The 20,475-nt window shown below is 44.1% G+C and overlaps 1 protein-coding gene across 1 annotated transcript in view; it reads right to left on the reverse strand.

The window, feature by feature from the left end:
* Positions 1 to 1,875: 1,875 nt before the first annotated feature.
* LOC120042024 (DNA-directed RNA polymerase III subunit RPC1) overlaps positions 1,876 to 20,475 on the reverse strand; it is an 88,145-nt gene continuing 69,545 nt past the window's right edge. Inside the window, exons 26-31 of the mRNA XM_038986915.1 lie at positions 15,840 to 15,932; positions 12,111 to 12,275; positions 11,167 to 11,331; positions 10,622 to 10,753; positions 5,098 to 5,230; positions 1,876 to 2,846 (exon numbers count right to left, since the gene is read on the reverse strand). Coding sequence (XP_038842843.1) covers positions 2,698 to 2,846; positions 5,098 to 5,230; positions 10,622 to 10,753; positions 11,167 to 11,331; positions 12,111 to 12,275; positions 15,840 to 15,932 — 837 coding nt within the window. The 3' untranslated portion in view covers positions 1,876 to 2,697. The remainder of the gene's footprint in view (positions 2,847 to 5,097; positions 5,231 to 10,621; positions 10,754 to 11,166; positions 11,332 to 12,110; positions 12,276 to 15,839; positions 15,933 to 20,475) is intronic.

Consider the following 20,475-nt stretch of genomic DNA (forward strand, 5'->3'; position numbering starts at 1 on the left):
ACAGACATCCATACATACAGTAGAGGGATGTTTTAAACCATACAGACAGTAGAGGGATGTTTTAAACCATACAGACATCCATAAAGACAGTAGAGGGATGTTTTAAACCATACAGACAGTAGAGGGATGTTTTAAACCATACAGACATCCATACATACAGTAGAGGGATGTTTTAAACCATACAGACATCCATACATACAGTAGAGGGATGTTTTAAACCATACAGACATCCATACAGACAGTAGAGGGATGTTTTAAACCATACAGACATCCATACATACAGTAGAGGGATGTTTTAATCCATACAGACATCCATACATACAGTAGAGGGATGTTTTAAACCATACAGACAGTAGAGGGATGTTTTAATCCATACAGACAGCCATACAGACAGTAGAGGGATGTTTTAAACCATACAGACAGTAGAGGGATGTTTTAAACCATACAGACATCCATACATACAGTAGAGGGATGTTTTAAACCATACAGACATCCATACATACAGTAGAGGGATGTTTTAAACCATACAGACAGTAGAGGGATGTTTTAATCCATACAGACAGCCATATATACAGTAGAGGGATGTTTTAAACCATACAGACATCCATACATACAGTAGAGGGATGTTTTAAACCATACAGACAGTAGAGGGATGTTTTAAACCATACAGACAGCCATACATACAGTAGAGGGATGTTTTAAACCATACAGACAGCCATACATACAGTAGAGGGATGTTTTAAACCATACAGACAGCCATACAGACAGTAGAGGGATGTTTTAAACCATACAGACAGTAGAAGGATGTTTTAATCCATACAGACATCCATACAGACAGTAGAGGGATGTTTTAAACCATACAGACATCCATACATACAGTAGAGGGATGTTTTAAACCATACAGACAGTAGAGGGATGTTTTAAACCATACAGACATCCATACATACAGTAGAGGGATGTTTTAAACCATACAGACAGTAGAGGGATGTTTTAATCCATACAGACAGTAGAGGGATGTTTTAAACCATACAGACATCCATACAGACAGTAGAGGGATGTTTTAAACCATACAGACATCCATACATACAGTAGAGGGATGTTTAAACCATACAGACAGTCATACATACAGTAGAGGGATGTTTAAACCATACAGACAGCCATACAGACAGTAGAGGGATGTTTAAACCATACAGACATCCATACATACAGTAGAGGGATGTTTTAAACCATACAGACATCCATACAGACAGTAGAGGGATGTTTTAAACCATACAGACAGTAGAGGGATGTTTTAAACCATACAGACAGTAGAGGGATGTTTAAACCATACAGACAGCCATACATACAGTAGAGGGACGTTTTAAACCATACAGACATCCATACAGACAGTAGAGGGACGTTTTAAACCATACAGACATCCATACAGACAGTAGAGGGATGTTTTAAACCATACAGACAGTAGAGGGATGTTTTAAACCATACAGACATCCATACATACAGTAGAGGGATGTTTTAAACCATACAGACAGTAGAGGGACGTTTTAAACCATACAGACATCCATACATACAGTAGAGGGATGTTTTAAACACTGAGAAAACCCCACAAGCCAGCAGTAAACACAAAAAGCCAATTTGTTGGAGGTTTTAGAGAACAGTCACCATACAGTAACCTCACCTTAAGAAACAACAGGAGTGAAGCCTGGGCATCAAAGACCATCATATAGTATCGACAGGGTTCATTGTAACCAGGCTCCAGATGGCTCTGTGCTTCAGCTCAAGCACACACTTTACAGACCTGTTGAACAGGCTCCTTTCAGCCAGTGAACAACATCAAACCATATTTCTAATCAAATTAGTGACTTCAACGCTTCCCTCTTTCCAGCGCCAAACACACTTTATTGTAAATTCAGAAAGGGCAAAGCATGGAACACAAACGGCCAACATAATACAGTGAGTCCACGACTAAACAAATAAAAACAAGTGAACGTCAGTTCTTCCATTGTGGAAGAAGCTGGAGACGTTTTGACAGACACTTCTCTCTCTGTAGTCCTGTGAATTAGAAGAAGTGGTATAAAATAACACAATAAACACAAAGCCAAAAGGAAGATGTTATATGAAGCTTCACTTTAAGGCACTCCTTGTGTATGTGCCCCATGCTCTCTTTACTCCATCACACACACACACACACACACACACACACACACACACACACACACACACACACACACACACACACACACACACACACACACACACACACACACACACACACACACACACACACACACACACACACACACACACACACACACACACACCTCACCACGTCAACTGTCAATCATTGATAGCAAAATAAGCATAAACAATGATCAGTACAGTAAGGCTTGTGGGGTTGATTCCCAAACGGGCCACATATACTGCAGATGTGCCACTATGTAACTGTAGGTGCCTTTGGATTAAAGCATCTACTAAATGACCATATTATTTTACATTATTAGATGTTGGGTGTGGGACAGACAGAGCCCAGGGTTCTACTGAGGCAGACAGAGCCTAGGGTTCTACTGAGACAGACAGAGCCTAGGGTTCTACTGGGACAGACAGAGCCCAGGGTTCTACTGGGACAGACACAGCCCAGGGTTCTACTGGGACAGACACAGCCCAGGGTTCTACTGGGATAGACACCAGCCCAGGGTTCTACTATGTAACCAAGGGGATGTGGAACTCGGCGCTGTCGAAGAGCAGGGGTCTCCTGGGTGGAGTGGGGTCCTTGTCAGCCTTGTGTAAGAGCTTGAACAGTCCTGTACCGATGTTCATGGGGATTCCCATGATGATGCATTCTGATACACCTGGAACAGAGGAGACAAAGACATTCAGATACACCTGGAACCAGAGGAGACAGAGAGACATTCAGATACACCTGGAACCAGAGGAGACAGAGACATTCAGATACACCTGGAACCAGAGGAGACAGAGACATTCTGATACACCTGGGAACAGAGGAGACAGAGAGACATTCTGATACACCTGGGAACAGAGGAGACAGAGAGACATTCAGATACACCTGGAACCAGAGGAGACAGAGACATTCAGATACACCTGGAACCAGAGGAGACAGAGACATTCTGATACACCTGGGAACAGAGGAGACAGAGAGACATTCTGATACACCTGGGAACAGAGGAGACAGAGAGACATTCAGATACACCTGGAACCAGAGGAGACACAGAGACATTCAGATACACCTGGAACCAGAGGAGACACAGAGACATTCAGATACACCTGGAACCAGAGGAGACAGAGACATTCTGATACACCTGGGAACAGAGGAGACAGAGAGACATTCAGATACACCTGGAACCAGAGGAGACAGAGACATTCAGATACACCTGGAACCAGAGGAGACAGAGACATTCTGATACACCTGGAACCAGAGGAGACAGAGACATTCAGATACACCTGGAACCAGAGGAGACAGAGACATTCAGATACACCTGGAACCAGAGGAGACAGAGACATTCAGATACACCTGGAACCAGAGGAGACAGAGACATTCAGATACACCTGGAACCAGAGGAGACAGAGACATTCTGATACACCTGGAACCAGAGGAGACAGAGACATTCAGATACACCTGGAACCAGAGGAGACAGAGACATTCAGATACACCTGGAACCAGAGGAGACAGAGAGACATTCAGATACACCTGGAACCAGAGAAGACCGAGACATTCAGATACACCTGGGAACAGAGGAGACAGAGACATTCTGATACACCTGGAACCAGAGGAGACATTCAGATACACCTGGAACCAGAGGATACAGAGACATTCAGATACACCTGGAACCAGAGGAGACAGAGACATTCAGATACACCTGGAACCAGAGGAGACAGAGACATTCAGATACACCTGGAACCAGAGGAGACAAAGACATTCAGATACACCTGGAACCAGAGAAGACCGAGACATTCAGATACACCTGGGAACAGAGGAGACAGAGACATTCTGATACACCTGGAACCAGAGGAGACATTCAGATACACCTGGAACCAGAGGATACAGAGACATTCAGATACACCTGGAACCAGAGGAGACAGAGACATTCAGATACACCTGGAACCAGAGGAGACAGAGAGACATTCAGATACACCTGGAACCAGAGGAGACAGAGACATTCAGATACACCTGGAACCAGAGGAGACAGAGACATTCAGATACACCTGGAACCAGAGGAGACAGAGACATTCAGATACACCTGGAACCAGAGGAGACAGAGAGACATTCAGATACACCTGGAACCAGAGGAGACAGAGACATTCAGATACACCTGGAACCAGAGGAGACAGCGAGACATTCAGATACACCTGGAACCAGAGGAGACAGAGACATTCAGATACACCTGGAACCAGAGGAGACAGAGAGACATTCAGATACACCTGGAACCAGAGGAGACAGAGACATTCTGATACACCTGGAACCAGAGGAGACAGAGACATTCTGATACACCTGGGAACAGAGGAGACAGAGACATTCAGATACACCTGGAACCAGAGGAGACAGAGAGACATTCAGATACACCTGGAACCAGAGGAGACAGAGACATTCAGATACACCTGGAACCAGAGGAGACAGAGAGACATTCAGATACACCTGGAACCAGAGGAGACAGAGACATTCAGATACACCTGGAACCAGAGGAGACAGCGAGACATTCAGATACACCTGGAACCAGAGGAGACAGAGACATTCAGATACACCTGGAACCAGAGGAGACAGAGAGACATTCAGATACACCTGGAACCAGAGGAGACAGAGACATTCAGATACACCTGGAACCAGAGAGATTGAGCTCAATCAGCCGTGTCTGGGATTTCTTTCTCAATGGCTGGAAATCCGACCTCTCTTCCGTCTCCTCCCCATTCATCTGTAGTGAAAACACTTGACAGGTCGCTCGTTAGTTATTTCAGATCAGTGCAGTGAATGAGAGAAGTCATGGAAAGGACAGATGTTTTTTTAGACAACAAAAAGCCATTGTAATTCTTTATCAAGTAGCTGTATTTCTGTAATTCTGCTATAGAAAGAGGAAGCCTGCAACTCACCACAGACCGAGTCCTTCTGACCAAAGTACGCAGCATCAAAGAGATGGTCGGCAGTTTTCTCAAAGGACGCCAGCATCAACACGCTCTCCTTCATCTTAGCCAGGCCAAACCTGGTGATACCTAGGATCTCACCCTATGGATGGCAAATACATTATCCTATTGCATAACCCTATACATTATCATATTACATTATCCTATTGCATAACCATGTCGCATTATGCTACCATGTTATCTTATTGCATTATCCCATTACATTATCCTGTTTCATATCACTATTACATTATCCTATCACATTATCCAATTGCATAACCCTACTCAATTATCATATCACACAATCTTATTACATTATCATATTGCAAAAACCCTACTACATGATCCTATTGCATATCCATATTACATTATCATATTGCATAACCCTATTACTTAAAACCCATTACATATTTTATTATACATACTGTATCCTATCATATACAGAGATTTTATTTTATTAAACAAAATATTTTTATTTTGAGCAATTGTATAAGTAAAAAATATATACTGAACAAAAATATAAACGCAACATGTAAAGTGTTGGTCCCATGTTTCATGAGCTGAAATAAAAGATCCCAGAAATGTTCCAGATGCACAAAAAGCTTATTTCTCTCAAGTTTTGTGCACAAATTTGTTTACATCCCTGTTAGTGAGCATTTCTCCTTTGCCAAGATAATCCATCCACCTGACAGGTGTGGCATATCAAGAAGCTGATTAAACAGCTTGATCATTACACAGGTGCACCTCGAGCTGGGGACAATAAAAGGCCACTCTAAAATGTGCAGTTTTGTTACACAATGCCACAGGTGTTTCAAGTTTTGAGGGAGCGTGCGATTGACATGCAGACTGCAGGAATGTCCACCAGAGCTGTTGCTAGAGAATTTAATGTTCAGTTACTTGAACTCCGAAGCCTTTATTTGGGCTGCAATTTCTGAGGCTGGTAACGCTAATGAACTTATCCTCTGCAGCAGACTCTGCTTCTTCCTTTCCTGTGGCGGTCCTCATGAGAGCCAGTTTCATCATAGCACTTGATGGTTACTGCGACTGCACTTGAAGAAACTTTGAAATTTTCCAGATTGACTGACCTGTCTTAAAGTATTGTGCTTATTTGAGCTGTTCTTGACATAATATGGACTTGGTCTTTTACAAAATAGGGCTATTTTCTGTATACCACCCCTATCTTGTCACAACACAACTGATTGGCTCAAACGCACTAAGGAAAAAATTCCACAAATTAACAAGGCACACCTGTTAATTGAAATGCATTCCAGGTGACTACCTCATGAAGCTGGTTGAGAGAATGCCAAGACTGTGCAAAGCTGTCATCAAGGCAAAGGGTGGCTACTTTGAAGAATCTCATATACAGTTGAAGTCGGAAGTTTACATACACTTAGGTTGGAGTCATTAAAACACATTTTAACATCAACCACTCCACATATTTCTTGTTAACAAACTATAGTTTTGGCAAGTCGGTTAGGACATCTACTTTGTGCATGACACAAGTCATTTTTCCAACAATTGTTTACAGACAGATTATTTCACTTATAACTCACTGTATCACAATTGTAGTGGGTCAGAAGTTTACATACACTAAGTAGACTGTGCCTTTAAACAGCTTGGAAAATTCCAGAAAATTATGTCATGGCTTTAGAAGCTTCTGATAGGCTAATTGACATAATTTGAGTCAATAGGAGGTGTACCTGTGGATTTATTTCAAGCCTACCTTCAAACTCAGTGCCTCTTTGCTTGACATTATGGGAAAATCAAACGAAATCAGCCAAGTTGTAGACCTCCACAACTCTGGTTCAACCTTGGGAGCATTTTCCAAATGCCTGAAGGTACCACGTTCATCTGTACAAACAATAGTATGCAAGTATAAACACCATGGGACCACGCAGCCGTCAAACCGCTCAGGAAGAAGACGCTTTCTGTCTCCTAGAGATGAACGGACTTTGGTGAGAAAGGTGGAAATCAATCCCAGAAAAACAGCAAAGGACCTTGTGAAGATGCTGGAGGAAACAGGTACAAAAGTATCTATATCCACAGTAAACGAGTCCTATATCGACATAACCTGAAAAGCCGCTCAGCAAGGAAGAAGCCACTGCTCCAAACCCACCATAAAAAAGCCAGACAACGGTTTGCAACTGCACATGGGGACAAAGATAGTACTTTTTGGAGAAATGTCCTCTGGTCTGATGAAACAAAAATAGAACAGTTTGGCCATAATGACCATCGTTATGTTTGGAGGAAAAAGGGGGAGGCTTGCAAGCTGAAGAACACCATCCCAACCGTGAAGCACGGTGGTGGCAGCCTCATGTTGTGGGGGTGCTTTGCTGCAGAAGGGACTGGTGCACTTCACAAAATAGATATCATCATGAGGAAGGAAAATTATGTGGATATATTGAAGCAACATCTCAAGACATCAGTCAGGAAGTTAAAGCTTGGTCACAAATGGGTCTTCCAAATGGACAATAACCCCAAGCATACTTCCAAAGTTGTGGCAAAATGGCTTAAGGACAACAAAGTCAAGGTATTGGAGTGGCCATCACAAAGCCCTGACTTCAATCCTATAGAAAATTGATGGGCAGAACTGAAAAAGCGTGTGCGAGCAAGGAGGCCTAAAAACCTGACTCAGTTACACCAGCTCTGTCAGGAGGAATGGGCCAAAATTCACCCAACTTATTGTGGGAAGCTTGTGGAAGGCTACCCGAAACGTTTGACCCAAGTTGAACAATTTAAAGGCAATGCTACCAAATACTAATTGGGTGTATGTAAACTTCTGACCCACTGGGAATGTGATGAAAGAAATAAAAGCTGAAAGAAATAATTCTCTACTATTATTCTGACATTTCACATTCTTAAAATAAAGTGGTGATCCTAACTGACCTAAGACAGGGAATTTTTACTAGGATTAAATGTCAGGAATTGTGAAAAACAATTTAAATGTATTTGGCTAACGTGTATGTAAACCTCCGACTTCAACTATAATATAGTTTGATTTGTTTAACACTTTTTTGGTTACTACATGATTCCATATGTGTTATTTAATAGTTTTGATGTCTTCACTATTATTCAATAATGCAGAAATATATACACTGCTCAAAAAAATAAAGGGAACACTTAAACAACACAATGTAACTCCAAGTCAATCACACTTCTGTGAAATCAAACTGTCCACTTAGGAAGCAACACTGATTGACAATAAATTTCACATGCTGTTGTGCAAATGGAATAGACAAAAGGTGGAAATTATAGGCAATTAGCAAGACACCCCCAATAAAGGAGTGATTCTGCAGGTGGTGACCACAGACCACTTCTCAGTTCCTATGGTTCCTGGCTGATGTTTTGGTCACTTTTGAATGCTGACGGTGCTCTCACTCTAGTGGTAGCATGAGACGGAGTCTACAACCCACACAAGTGGCTCAGGTAGTGCAGCTCATCCAGGATGGCACATCAATGCGAGCTGTGGCAAGAAGGTTTGGAGAAAAGATAAGCCATTCTAGTTAATTTTGTCTTTTGTTTCTGTTAGTCTTTAGTGACATGGATAGAAGTACAGTCTGCTGTCATTCTGATCTAAGAATATTACTCCTGCTTATTATGAAGAAAAAATACATCTGTTTAACTTTGTAAACTAAAGGTGTGTTTAGAATTATTTTTGTTGTATTAATGCTATTTAATTTCTCCTCAGACTAATATTATTCTGTTTGTCCTGTGGGTACCTTTGCCACTGTTCCACCCCTTGTGTATTGCGCTGTCATGGTGTATTTGTGGACAGTTTGATTTCACAGAAGTGTGATTGACTTGGAGTTACATTGTGTTGTTTAAGTGTTCCCTTTATTTTTTTGAGCAGTGTATATATATATATATATATTTTTTTTTGTCCCCAATTTTGTGGTATCCAATTGGTAGCTAGTCTTGTCCCATCCCCCCGAAACACGACCCCGCCAAGCCGCACTGCTTCTTGACACAATGCCCTCTTAACCCGGAAGCCAGCCGCACCAATGTGTCGGAGGAAACACCGTACACCTGGCGACCGCGTCAGCGTGCACTGCGCCCTGCTCGCCACAGGAGTCGTTAGAGAGCGATGGGACAAGGACATCCCTGCCAGCCAAACCCTCCCCTAACCCGGACGACGCTGGGCCAAACCCTCCCCTAACCCGGACGACGCTGGGACAAACCCTCCCCTAACCCGGACGACGCTGGGACAAACCCTCCCCTAACCCGGACGACGCTGGGACAAACCCTCCCCTATCCCGGACGACGCTGGGACAAACCCTCCCCTAACCCGGACGACGCTGGGACAAACCCTCCCCTAACCCGGACGACGCTGGGACAAACCCTCCCCTAACCCGGACGACGCTGGGCCAAACCCTCCCCTAACCCGGACGACGCTGGGCCAAACCCTCCCCTAACCCGGACGACGCTGGGACAAACCCTCCCCTAACCCGGACGACGCTGGGACAAACCCTCCCCTAACCCGGACGACGCTGGGACAAACCCTCCCCTAACCCGGACGACGCTGGGACAAACCCTCCCCTAACCCGGACGACGCTGGGACAAACCCTCCCCTAACCCGGACGACGCTGGGACAAACCCTCCCCTAACCCGGACGACGCTGGGACAAACCCTCCCCTAACCCGGACGACGCTGGACCAAACCCTCTCCTAACCCGGACGACGCTGGGACAAACCCTCCCCTAACCCGGACGACGCTGGGACAAACCCTCCCCTAACCCGGACGACGCTGGGACAAACCCTCCCATAACCCGGACGACGCTGGGCCAAACCCTCCCCTAACCCGGACGACGCTGGGACAAAACCCTCCCCTAACCCGGACGACGCTGGGACAAACCCTCCCCTAACCCGGACGACGCTGGGACAAACCCTCCCCTAACCCGGACGACGCTGGGACAAACCCTCCCCTAACCCGGACGACGCTGGGACAAACCCTCCCCTAACCCGGACGACGCTAGGACAAACCCTCCCCTAACCCGGACGACGCTGGGACAATTGTGCGCCGCCTCATGGGTCTCCCGGTCACGGCCGGCTGCGACACAGCCTGGAATCGAACCAGGATTTGTAATGACACAGCTAGCACTCCGTCGCAGTGCCTTAGACCGCTGTGCCGCTCAGGAGGCAGGTGTCCAAACTTTTGACTGGTACTGTATTTCAATGGAAAACATATGTAAAATATGACATTAGCTGAGAGTAGGCCTGCAGAGGTTAGCAAAATTCCGGGGAACTTTCAATAAATTCCCAATTTTTCCAGAAATCCTGGTTGCATGATTCCGGATTTCCTACTTATTACGGGAATCATCTAACCAGGATTTCGGGAAAACCAGGGAATTTATCGAAAGTTCCAGGAATTGTGCAACCCTGCTGCATCTAAACTGCAAACAGAGCACCTCATCTGTCATCACCAAACAAACTTTAAAAACAAACCTCACTCAATATTATTTGTCTTTGAATAAAACCTTCTCCATCTTTTCACCGACCTTATAGGACATGAGGTCTGCCAGGAGCATGACGTGTCGCCTGTCGATGCTCATACCGTGGTTCACCATGGTGTACTGTATCTCATTGATGATGGTGGACCTAGCGGCCTCGATGCCAAGTGTCTTCTCAACCTGCCAAACAGAGAGACAATCAGTTGCTTCTGTTTAGATATGTAAAAAAAAAGAAGGAGAATAGAATTCCAAACTGATGTTTGTAAGATTGATTAAATGGTAGGAAGAGCAGCTGGGAGACAGAGCAGAGGGAACAGAAATGCGCTCATGCTGGGATCAAACTAGGATCCACGCCGCGGGGACAGTAGATAGTTCTGGAGGAGAGAACAGTCCGTTGGTTCTCGGCACAGAGGCATTGAGGGATTCAATCCATTCATTTAATTAACAAAGTGTCCTCTTCTACAACAACAGTTGTCATTGAGAGAATTGGTTCAGGCCAATCAATGAGACGATCATTTGAAATTCGATCAATAAATGGGACGATAATATGTTGCTGTTTGTTTTTGGAGGAGGGGCTGCTACAGTCTAGTTACCTCATAGGTGTTGTTTGAGGTGGTCCTGTTGCCGTTGACACCGTGGGTTGCCATGACGCTGCGTAGGTTGTCTCCCTCAACCAGCAGCTTGTACTTGTTCTTGCCGGTCTGCTCGTCGATGTGAATGACAGCTCTGGACACCTCGGGGATACCCTGTACCACCACCTAGTAACACCACAGAGACAGGGAGAGAAGAGAGAGGGAGGAGAGAGGGAGGAGAGAGGGAGGAGAGAGGACAGAGACAGAAGAGAGAGACGGAGGAGAGAGGGAGGAGAGAGGACAGAGACAGAAGAGAGAGAGGGGACAGAGAGAGGACAGAGACAGAAGAGAGAGAGGGAGGAGAGAGGGGACAGAGAGGACAGAGACAGAAGAGAGAGAGGGGACAGAGACAGAAGAGGGGACAGAGAGAGGGAGGAGAGAGGGAACAGAGAGGGAGGAGAGAGGGAGGAGAGGAGAGAGGGGACAGAGAGGGAGGAGAGAGGGGACAGAGAGAGGGAGGAGAGCGGGGACAGAGAGAGGGAGGAGAGCGGGGACAGAGAGAGGGAGGAGAGAGGGGAGGGAGAGAGGGAGGAGAGAGGGGACAGAGAGGGAGGAGACAGGGAAGAGAGAGGGGGAGGAAAGGAGAGAGGAGACAGAGAGGGGGAGGAAAGGAAAGAGGGGACACACTATAATGAACTGTACAGAGGTCTTGGCAGCATTACCCGCCCGGTGAATTCTATGCATTTCTAATCATAAAGCCCCTGTTGATATCATGAAAGAAACAATTCACTAAAATAATCCATGGTGAGACCTGCCTGAAGACCAACACAAGATTAACATGTTTAGTTCAATACTTTAGACCAGAGCCCCAGTCAAAAGTGGTGCACTATATATAGGGAATATGGGCCCTGGTCAAAAGTAGTGCGCTGAATAGGGTGCCATTTGGGACGCAGCGTTACTCTTACCTTGGGCAGGTTATCCTTTAGAGACTGGAGGACGTAGTACATGGAGCTCTTGCTGTTTTCCCTGGGAGATACACAGACCACTGCCTCCCCGTGTACAGCTATGTCTCCAGGCTTCACTCTCAGCTTAGACATGCAGATAGAGTAGCGGACTGTCTCTGCATTTACCTGTGGAGAGAGAGACAGACATAAATAGATAGAGAGTCAGAGAAAGCAGAGAGCAGAGAGAGAAAGAGACAGAGACAGAGAGAGACATGCAGAGAGAGAGAGAAAGAGACAGAGAGAGACATGCAGAGAGAGAGCAGAGAGAGAAAGAGACAGAGAGAGAATGCAGAGAGAGAGCAGAGAGAGAGAGAGACAGAGAGAGACATGCAGAGAGAGAGCAGAGAGAGAAAGAGACAGAGAGAGACATGCAGAGAGAGAGCAGAGAGAGAAAGAGACAGAGAGAGACATGCAGAGAGAGAGCAGAGAGAGAAAGAGACAGAGAGAGACATGCAGAGAGAGAGCAGAGAGAGAAAGAGACAGAGAGAGACATGCAGAGAGAGAGCAGAGAGAGAAAGAGACAGAGAGACATGCAGAGAGAGAGCAGAGAGAGAAAGAGACAGAGAGAGACATGCAGAGAGAGAGCAGAGAGAGAAAGAGACAGAGAGAGACATGCAGAGAGAGAGCAGAGAGAGAAAGAGAGAGAGAGACATGCAGAGAGAGAGCAGAGAGAAAGAGACAGAGAGAGACATGCAGAGAGAGAGCAGAGAGAGAAAGAGACAGAGAGAGACATGCAGAGAGAGAGCAGAGAGAAAGAGACAGAGAGAGACATGCAGAGAGAGAGCAGAGAGAGAAAGAGACAGAGAGAGACATGCAGAGAGAGAGCAGAGAGAGAAAGAGACAGAGAGAGACATGCAGAGAGAGAGCAGAGAGAGAGAGCAGAGAGAGAGACAGAGAGAGACATGCAGAGAGAGAGAGAGCAGAGAGAGAAAGACATGCAGAGAGAGAGCAGAGAGAGAAAGAGAGAGAGAGACAGTTGAACAGTCAAACATCTCAGGCTTCTCTACAGTGAGTTGGGATGGATGGAACTACGGGACGACCTGCCTGATTACTAGTTTAGTCAGGCAGGTCACGCTACAGTATAAAACAGCCCTTTCATTTAAAACCCACCGTTTAAAGAACAATCCAATGCTCAATTAGTGTGAAGAAAAGCTCTGCTCTCTGTGGAGCTGCATCCTTCTACTCGTCAAACTGACAAAGAAACAACTGTCTGACTTCCTGTCTAAACTGACAAAGTCAGACTGTCTGTCTGACTTCCTGTCTAAACTGACAAAGTCAGACTTCCTGTCTAAACTGACAAAGTCAGACTGTCTGTCTGACTTCCTGTCTAAACTGTCTGTCTGACTTCCTGTCTAAACTGTCTGTCTGACTTCCTGTCTAAACTGTCTGTCTGACTTCCTGTCTAAACTGACAAAGTCAGACCTGGAACAAAACAGACTAAGAAACCTTTTCCTCTAAAATGTCACCTGATAAAGATCAAAGGCAGGTGTCCTGAAACCAAAACAGTTTATTTCCTCTCATCCCTCCCAGTAGTTCACACCAATACACATAGAATTGATAAAATAGGCATATAGAAATATAATGAATATAGTCACTAGAATGAATAATCACATAGAATTAGAATAAATATACACTACATGACCAAAAGTATGTGGACACCTGCTCGTCGAACATCTCATTCCTAAATCATGGGCCTTAATTTGGAGTTGGTCTCCCCTTTGCTGCTATAATAGCCTCCACTCTTCTGGGAAGGCTTTCCACTAGATGTTGGAACATTGCTGCAGGGACTTGCTTCCATTCAGCCACAACAGCATTAGTGAGGTCGGGCACTGATGTTGGGCGATTAGGACTGGCTCCCAGTCGGCATTCTAATTTATCCCAAAGGTTTTTGATGGGGTTGAGGTCAGGGCTCTGTGCAGGCCAGTCAAGTACTTCAACACAGATCGCGACAAACCATTTCTGTATGGACCTCGCTTTGTGCACGTGGACATTGTCATGCTGAAACAGGAAAGGGCCTTCCCCAAACTGTTGCCACAAAGTTGGAAGCACAGAATCGTCTAGAATGTCATTGTATGCTGTAGCGTTAAGATTTCCCTTCACTGGAACTAAGGGGCCTAGCCCGAACCATGAAATACAGCTCCAAACCATTATTCCTCCTCCACCAAACTTTACAGTTGGCACTATGCATTCAGGGAGGTAGCGTTCTCCTGGCATCCGCCAAACCCAGATTCTTCCGTCGGACTGCCAGATGGTGAAGCGTGATTCATCACTCCAGAGAACGCGTTTCCACTGCTCCAGAGTCCAATGGCGGCGAGCTTTACACCGCTCCAGAGTCCAATGGCGGCGAGCTTTACACCACTCCAGTCCAATGGCGGCGAGCTTTACACCACTCCAGTCCAATGGCGGCGAGCTTTACACCACTCCAGTCCAATGGCGGCGAGCTTTACACCACTCCAGTCCAATGGCGGCGGGCTTTACACCACTCCAGTCCAATGGCGGCGGGCTTTACACCACTCCAGTCCAATGGCGGCGAGCTTTACACCACTCCAGTCCAATGGCGGCGAGCTTTACACCACTCCAGCCGACGCTTGTTATTGCGCATGGTGATCTTAGGCTCGGAAACCCATTTCATGAAGCTCCCGACGAACAGTTATTGTGCTGACGTTTCTTCCAGTGGCAGTTTGGAACTCGGTAGTGATTGTTTATCAAAGAAATTTGATAAACTGACTTGTTGGAAAGGTGGCATCCTATGACGGTGCCACGTTGAAAGTCACTGAGCTCTTCAGTAAGCCAATGTTTGTCTATGGAGATTGCATGTGCTCGATTGTATACCCGTCAGCAACGGGTGTGGCTGAAATAGCCAAATCCAATCATTTGAAGGGGTGTCCACATACTTTTGTAATATAGTGTAGTCAATAGAATGACTAGAATAGTCATATAGAATTAGAATGACTAGAATAGTCATATAGAATTAGAATGACTAGAATAGTCATATAGAATTAGAATGACTAGAATAGTCATATAGAATTAGAATGACTAGAAAAGTCATATAGAATTAGAATGACTAGAAAAGTCATATAGAATTAGAATGACTAGAAAAGTCATATAGAATTAGAATGACTAGAAAAGTCATATAGAATTAGAATGACTAGAAAAGTCATATAGAATTAGAATGACTAGAAAAGTCATATAGAATTAGAATGACTAGAAAAGTCATATAGAATTAGAATGACTAGAAAAGTCATATAGAATTAGAATGACTAGAAAAGTCATATAGAATTAGAATGACTAGAAAAGTCATATAGAATTAGAATGACTAGAAAAGTCATATAGAATTAGAATGACTAGAAAAGTCATATAGAATTAGAATGACTAGAAAAGTCATATAGAATTAGAATGACTAGAAAAGTCATATAGAATTAGAATGACTAGAAAAGTCATATAGAATTAGAATGACTAGAATAGTTATATAGAAATAGAATGAATAAAAATAGTCATATAGAATTAGAATGACTAGAATAGTCATATAGAATTAGAATGACTAGAAAAGTCATATAGAATTAGAATGACTAGAATAGTTATATAGAAATAGAATGAATAAAAATAGTCATGAAAAATAAGGAATAGACTATCATAGAATAATATAACAATAGAATGACTAGAACAGTGTCTGTATTTCTATGTTGGTACCTCTAGTCGTAGCAGTCTGATCCTCTCCAGTGACAGCTTGACCAGAATGAAACAGTCGTCTGGCAGAAACACCTCTTCAATGTACTCTGAAATCTGTCAGGGAAAGAGTCCGATATGTATTCAATCACGGCAAACATAGATGTTCTGTTGTCATGGCAGAACGGTGTTATTTGATTTTCAAGTACACAGTAAGTACACAGTAAACAGTGTGTTTTGCAGTAGCCAGTATTTCAAACCGAGTGTTATGCGTTGTGTATTTGAAATGACAGGGTTGTTTTTGGTAACATCTCTGCTAGATTATTATAGTCTAAATGCCATCCTAATAGTTACATTAAACTTTGAAAAGGGAGGGGAAGTTTGTAACTATAAAAAGCAATCAAACTTTCAAACTTTCAATACTAATCCTTGAATGGTGAATAATGAATAGACATCCTGTGAGGTGAGAGATAGTGCTAAGTACTCAAGTCAGCTAGCGGAGCTCAGGCTAAAGGCCAGCTAGCGGAGCTCAGGCTAAAGGCCAGCTAGCGGAGCTGAGGCTAAAGGCCAGCTAGCGGAGCTCAGGCTAAAGGCCAGCTAGCGGAGCTCAGGCCAGCTAGCGGAGCTCAGGCCAGCTAGCGGAGCTCAGGCCAGCTAGCGGAGCTCGGGCTAAAGGCCAGCTAGCGGAGCTCAGGCTACAGGCCAGCTAGCGGAGCTCAGGCTAAAGGCCAGCTAGCGGAGCTGAGGCTAAAGGCCAGCTAGCGGAGCTCAGGCTAAAGGCCAGCTAGCGGAGCTCAGGCCAGCTAGCGGAGCTCAGGCCAGCTAGCGGAGCTCAGGCCAGCTAGCGGAGCTCAGGCCAGCTAGCGGAGCTCAGGCTAAAGGCCAGCTAGCGGAGCTCAGGCTACAGGCCAGCTAGCGGAGCTCAGGCTAAAGGCCAGCTAGCGGAGCTGAGGCTAAAGGCCAGCTAGCGGAGCTCAGGCTAAAGGCCAGCTAGCGGAGCTCAGGCCAGCTAGCGGAGCTCAGGCCAGCTAGCGGAGCTCAGGCCAGCTAGCGGAGCTCAGGCTACAGGCCAGCTAGCGGAGCTCAGGCTACAGGCCAGCTAGCGGAGCTCAGGCTAAAGGCCAGCTAGCGGAGCTGAGGCTACAGGCCAGCTAGCGGAGCTCAGGCTAAAGGCCAGCTAGCGGAGCTGAGGCTAAAGGCCAGCTAGCGGAGCTCAGGCTAAAGGCCAGCTCGATTGTCTGTCAGATAGTTACACCAATAACTGCAGAGTGAAATTCTCTTTAGAGCTCAACATCCTCCACTTCTACACAGAAGTGACAGTTGAAACACTGATCAATGCACTTAGTCCATATCAGCTAAGTTAGACTTGTTTTAGCCTTGGTTTCTCTGCTACCGCACGGCAAGCGGTACCGGAGCACCAAGTCTAGGTCCAAGAGGCTTCTAAACAGCTTCTACCCCCAAGCCATCAGACTCCTGAACATCTAATCAAATGGCTACCCAGACTATATGCATCCCCACACTCGTCTACGCTGCTGCTACTCTGTTATTATCTATGCATAGTCACTTTAATAACTCTACCTACATGTACATATTACCTCAATTACCTTGACACCGGTGCCCCCGCACATTGACTCTGTACCGGTACCCCCTATATATACCCCCGCTATTGTTATTTACTGCTGCTCTTTAATTATTTGCTATTCTTATCTCTTACTTTTTTTTTTTTAGGTATTTTCTTAAAACTGTATTGTTGGTTCAGGGCTCGTAAGTAAGCATTTCACTGTAAGGTCTACTACACCTGTTGTATTTGGCGCATGTGACAAATAGAATTTGATTTGAATGTGAGAGCCTGTCAGCATTCTATGGAACCATGGTGTGAATTATAGTGAACCATAAGCATTCTCACTTCTTCCACATCATTCACATCTATCACTCCAGTATTAATGCTAATTCACATCTATCACCCCAGTATTAATGCTAATTCACATCTATCACTCCAGTATTAATGCTAATTCACATCTATCACTCCAGTATTAATGCTAATTCACATCTATCACTCCAATAGTAATGCTAATTCACATCTATCACTCCAGTATTAATGCTAATTCACATCTATCACTCCAATAGTAATGCTAATTCACATCTATCACTCCAGTATTAATGCTAATTCACATCTATCACTCCAGTATTAATGCTAATTCACATCTATCACTCCAATAGTAATGCTAATTCACATCTATCACTCCAATAGTAATGCTAATTCACATCTATCACTCCAGTATTAATGCTAATTCACATCTATCACTCCAGTATTAATGCTAATTCACATCTATCACTCCAATAGTAATGCTAATTCACATCTATCACTCCAGTATTAATGCAAATTCACATCTATCACTCCAGTATTAATGCAAATTCACATCTATCAATCCAATAGTAATGCTAATTCACATCTATCACTCCAGTATTAATGCAAATTCACATCTATCACTCCAGTATTAATGCTAATTCACATCTATCAATCCAATAGTAATGCTAATTCACATCTATCACTCCAGTATTAATGCTAATTCACATCTATCAATCCAATAGTAATGCTAATTCACATCTATCACTCCAGTATTAATGCTAATTCACATCTATCACTCCAGTATTAATGCTAATTCACATCTATCACTCCAGTATTAATGCTAATTCACATCTATCACTCCAGTATTAATGCTAATTCACATCTATCACTCCAGTATTAATGCTAATTCACATCTATCACTCCAGTATTAATGCTAATTCACATCTATCACTCCAGTATTAATGCTAATTCACATCTATCACTCCAGTATTAATGCTAATCCACATCTATCACTCCAGTATTAATGCTAATCCACATCTATCACTCCAGTATTAATGCTAAGTTGTCATTATTTTCACCTCTATGGCCTATTTATTGCCTACCTCCCTACTCTTCTACATTTGCACACACTGTAGATAGATTTTTTAATATTTTTCTTTTCTTTTGTGTTATTGACTGTACGTTTGTTTGTGTAACTCTGTGTTGTTTGTGTCGCATTGCTTTGCTTTATCTTGGCCAGGTCGCAGTTGTAAATGAGAACATGTTCTCAACTGGCCTACCTGGTTAAACAAAGGTGAAATAAAATAAAATAAAAATGTAGTATTGAACTGTAGTGCTGAGCATGATGACAGAATCACACACGTATTCCAAACAGCACAACGCACAGCAACCTGCGGAGCGGGAATCATTCCACCGTGTGACTCATTATGTTGTGGAGAAAAGGGGACATTACAGTGTTGACAGATTGTACCTGTAGAGTAGTTATAAAACATGTTGAATAGCGAGCTACCTCTCCCAGAAGGGTCTTTTCATTACAGTGGTAACAGATTGTACCTGTAGAGTAGTTATAAAACATGTTGAATAGCGAGCTACCTCTCCCAGAAGGGTCTTTTCATTACAGTGGTGACCAGATTGTACCTGTAGAGTAGTTATAAGACATGTTGAATAGCGAGCTACCTCTCCCAGAAGGGTCTTTTCATTACAGTGGTGACCAGATTGTACCTGTAGAGTAGCTATAAGACATGTTGAATAGCGAGCTACCTCTCCCAGAAGGGTCTTTTCATTACAGTGGTGACCAGATTGTACCTGTAGAGTAGTTATAAGACATGTTGAATAGCGAGCTACCTCTCCCAGAAGGGTCTTTTCATTACAGTGGTGACCAGATTGTACCTGTAGAGTAGTTATAAGACATGTTGAATAGCGAGCTACCTCTCCCAGAAGGGTCTTTTCATTACAGTGGTAACAGATTGTACCTGTAGAGTAGCTATAAGACATGTTGAATAGCGAGCTACCTCTCCCAGAAGGGTCTTTTCATTACAGTGGTAACAGATTGTACCTGTAGAGTAGCTATAAGACATGTTGAATAGCGAGCTACCTCTCCCAGAAGGGTCTTTTCATTACAGTGGTGACCAGATTGTACCTGTAGAGTAGTTATAAGACATGTTGAATAGCGAGCTACCTCTCCCAGAAGGGTCTTTTCATTACAGTGGTGACCAGATTGTACCTGTAGAGTAGTTATAAGACATGTTGAATAGCGAGCTACCTCTCCCAGAAGGGTCTTTTCATTACAGTGGTGACAGATTGTACCTGTAGAGTAGTTATAAAACATGTTGAATAGCGAGCTACCTCTCCCAGAAGGGTCTTTTCATTACAGTGGTGACCAGATTGTACCTGTAGAGTAGTTATAAGACATGTTGAATAGCGAGCTACCTCTCCCAGAAGGGTCTTTTCATTACAGTGGTGACCAGATTGTACCTGTAGAGTAGCTATAAGACATGTTGAATAGCGAGCTACCTCTCCCAGAAGGGTCTTTTCATTACAGTGGTGACCAGATTGTACCTGTAGAGTAGTTATAAGACATGTTGAATAGCGAGCTACCTCTCCCAGAAGGGTCTTTTCATTACAGTGGTAACAGATTGTACCTGTAGAGTAGTTATAAAACATGTTGAATAGCGAGCTACCTCTCCCAGAAGGGTCTTTTCATTACAGTGGTGACCAGATTGTACCTGTAGAGTAGTTATAAGACATGTTGAATAGCGAGCTACCTCTCCCAGAAGGGTCTTTTCATTACAGTGGTGACCAGATTGTACC

This window comes from Salvelinus namaycush, unplaced genomic scaffold (assembly GCF_016432855.1).
Source record: "Salvelinus namaycush isolate Seneca unplaced genomic scaffold, SaNama_1.0 Scaffold60, whole genome shotgun sequence".
Lineage (NCBI taxonomy): Eukaryota > Metazoa > Chordata > Actinopteri > Salmoniformes > Salmonidae > Salvelinus > Salvelinus namaycush.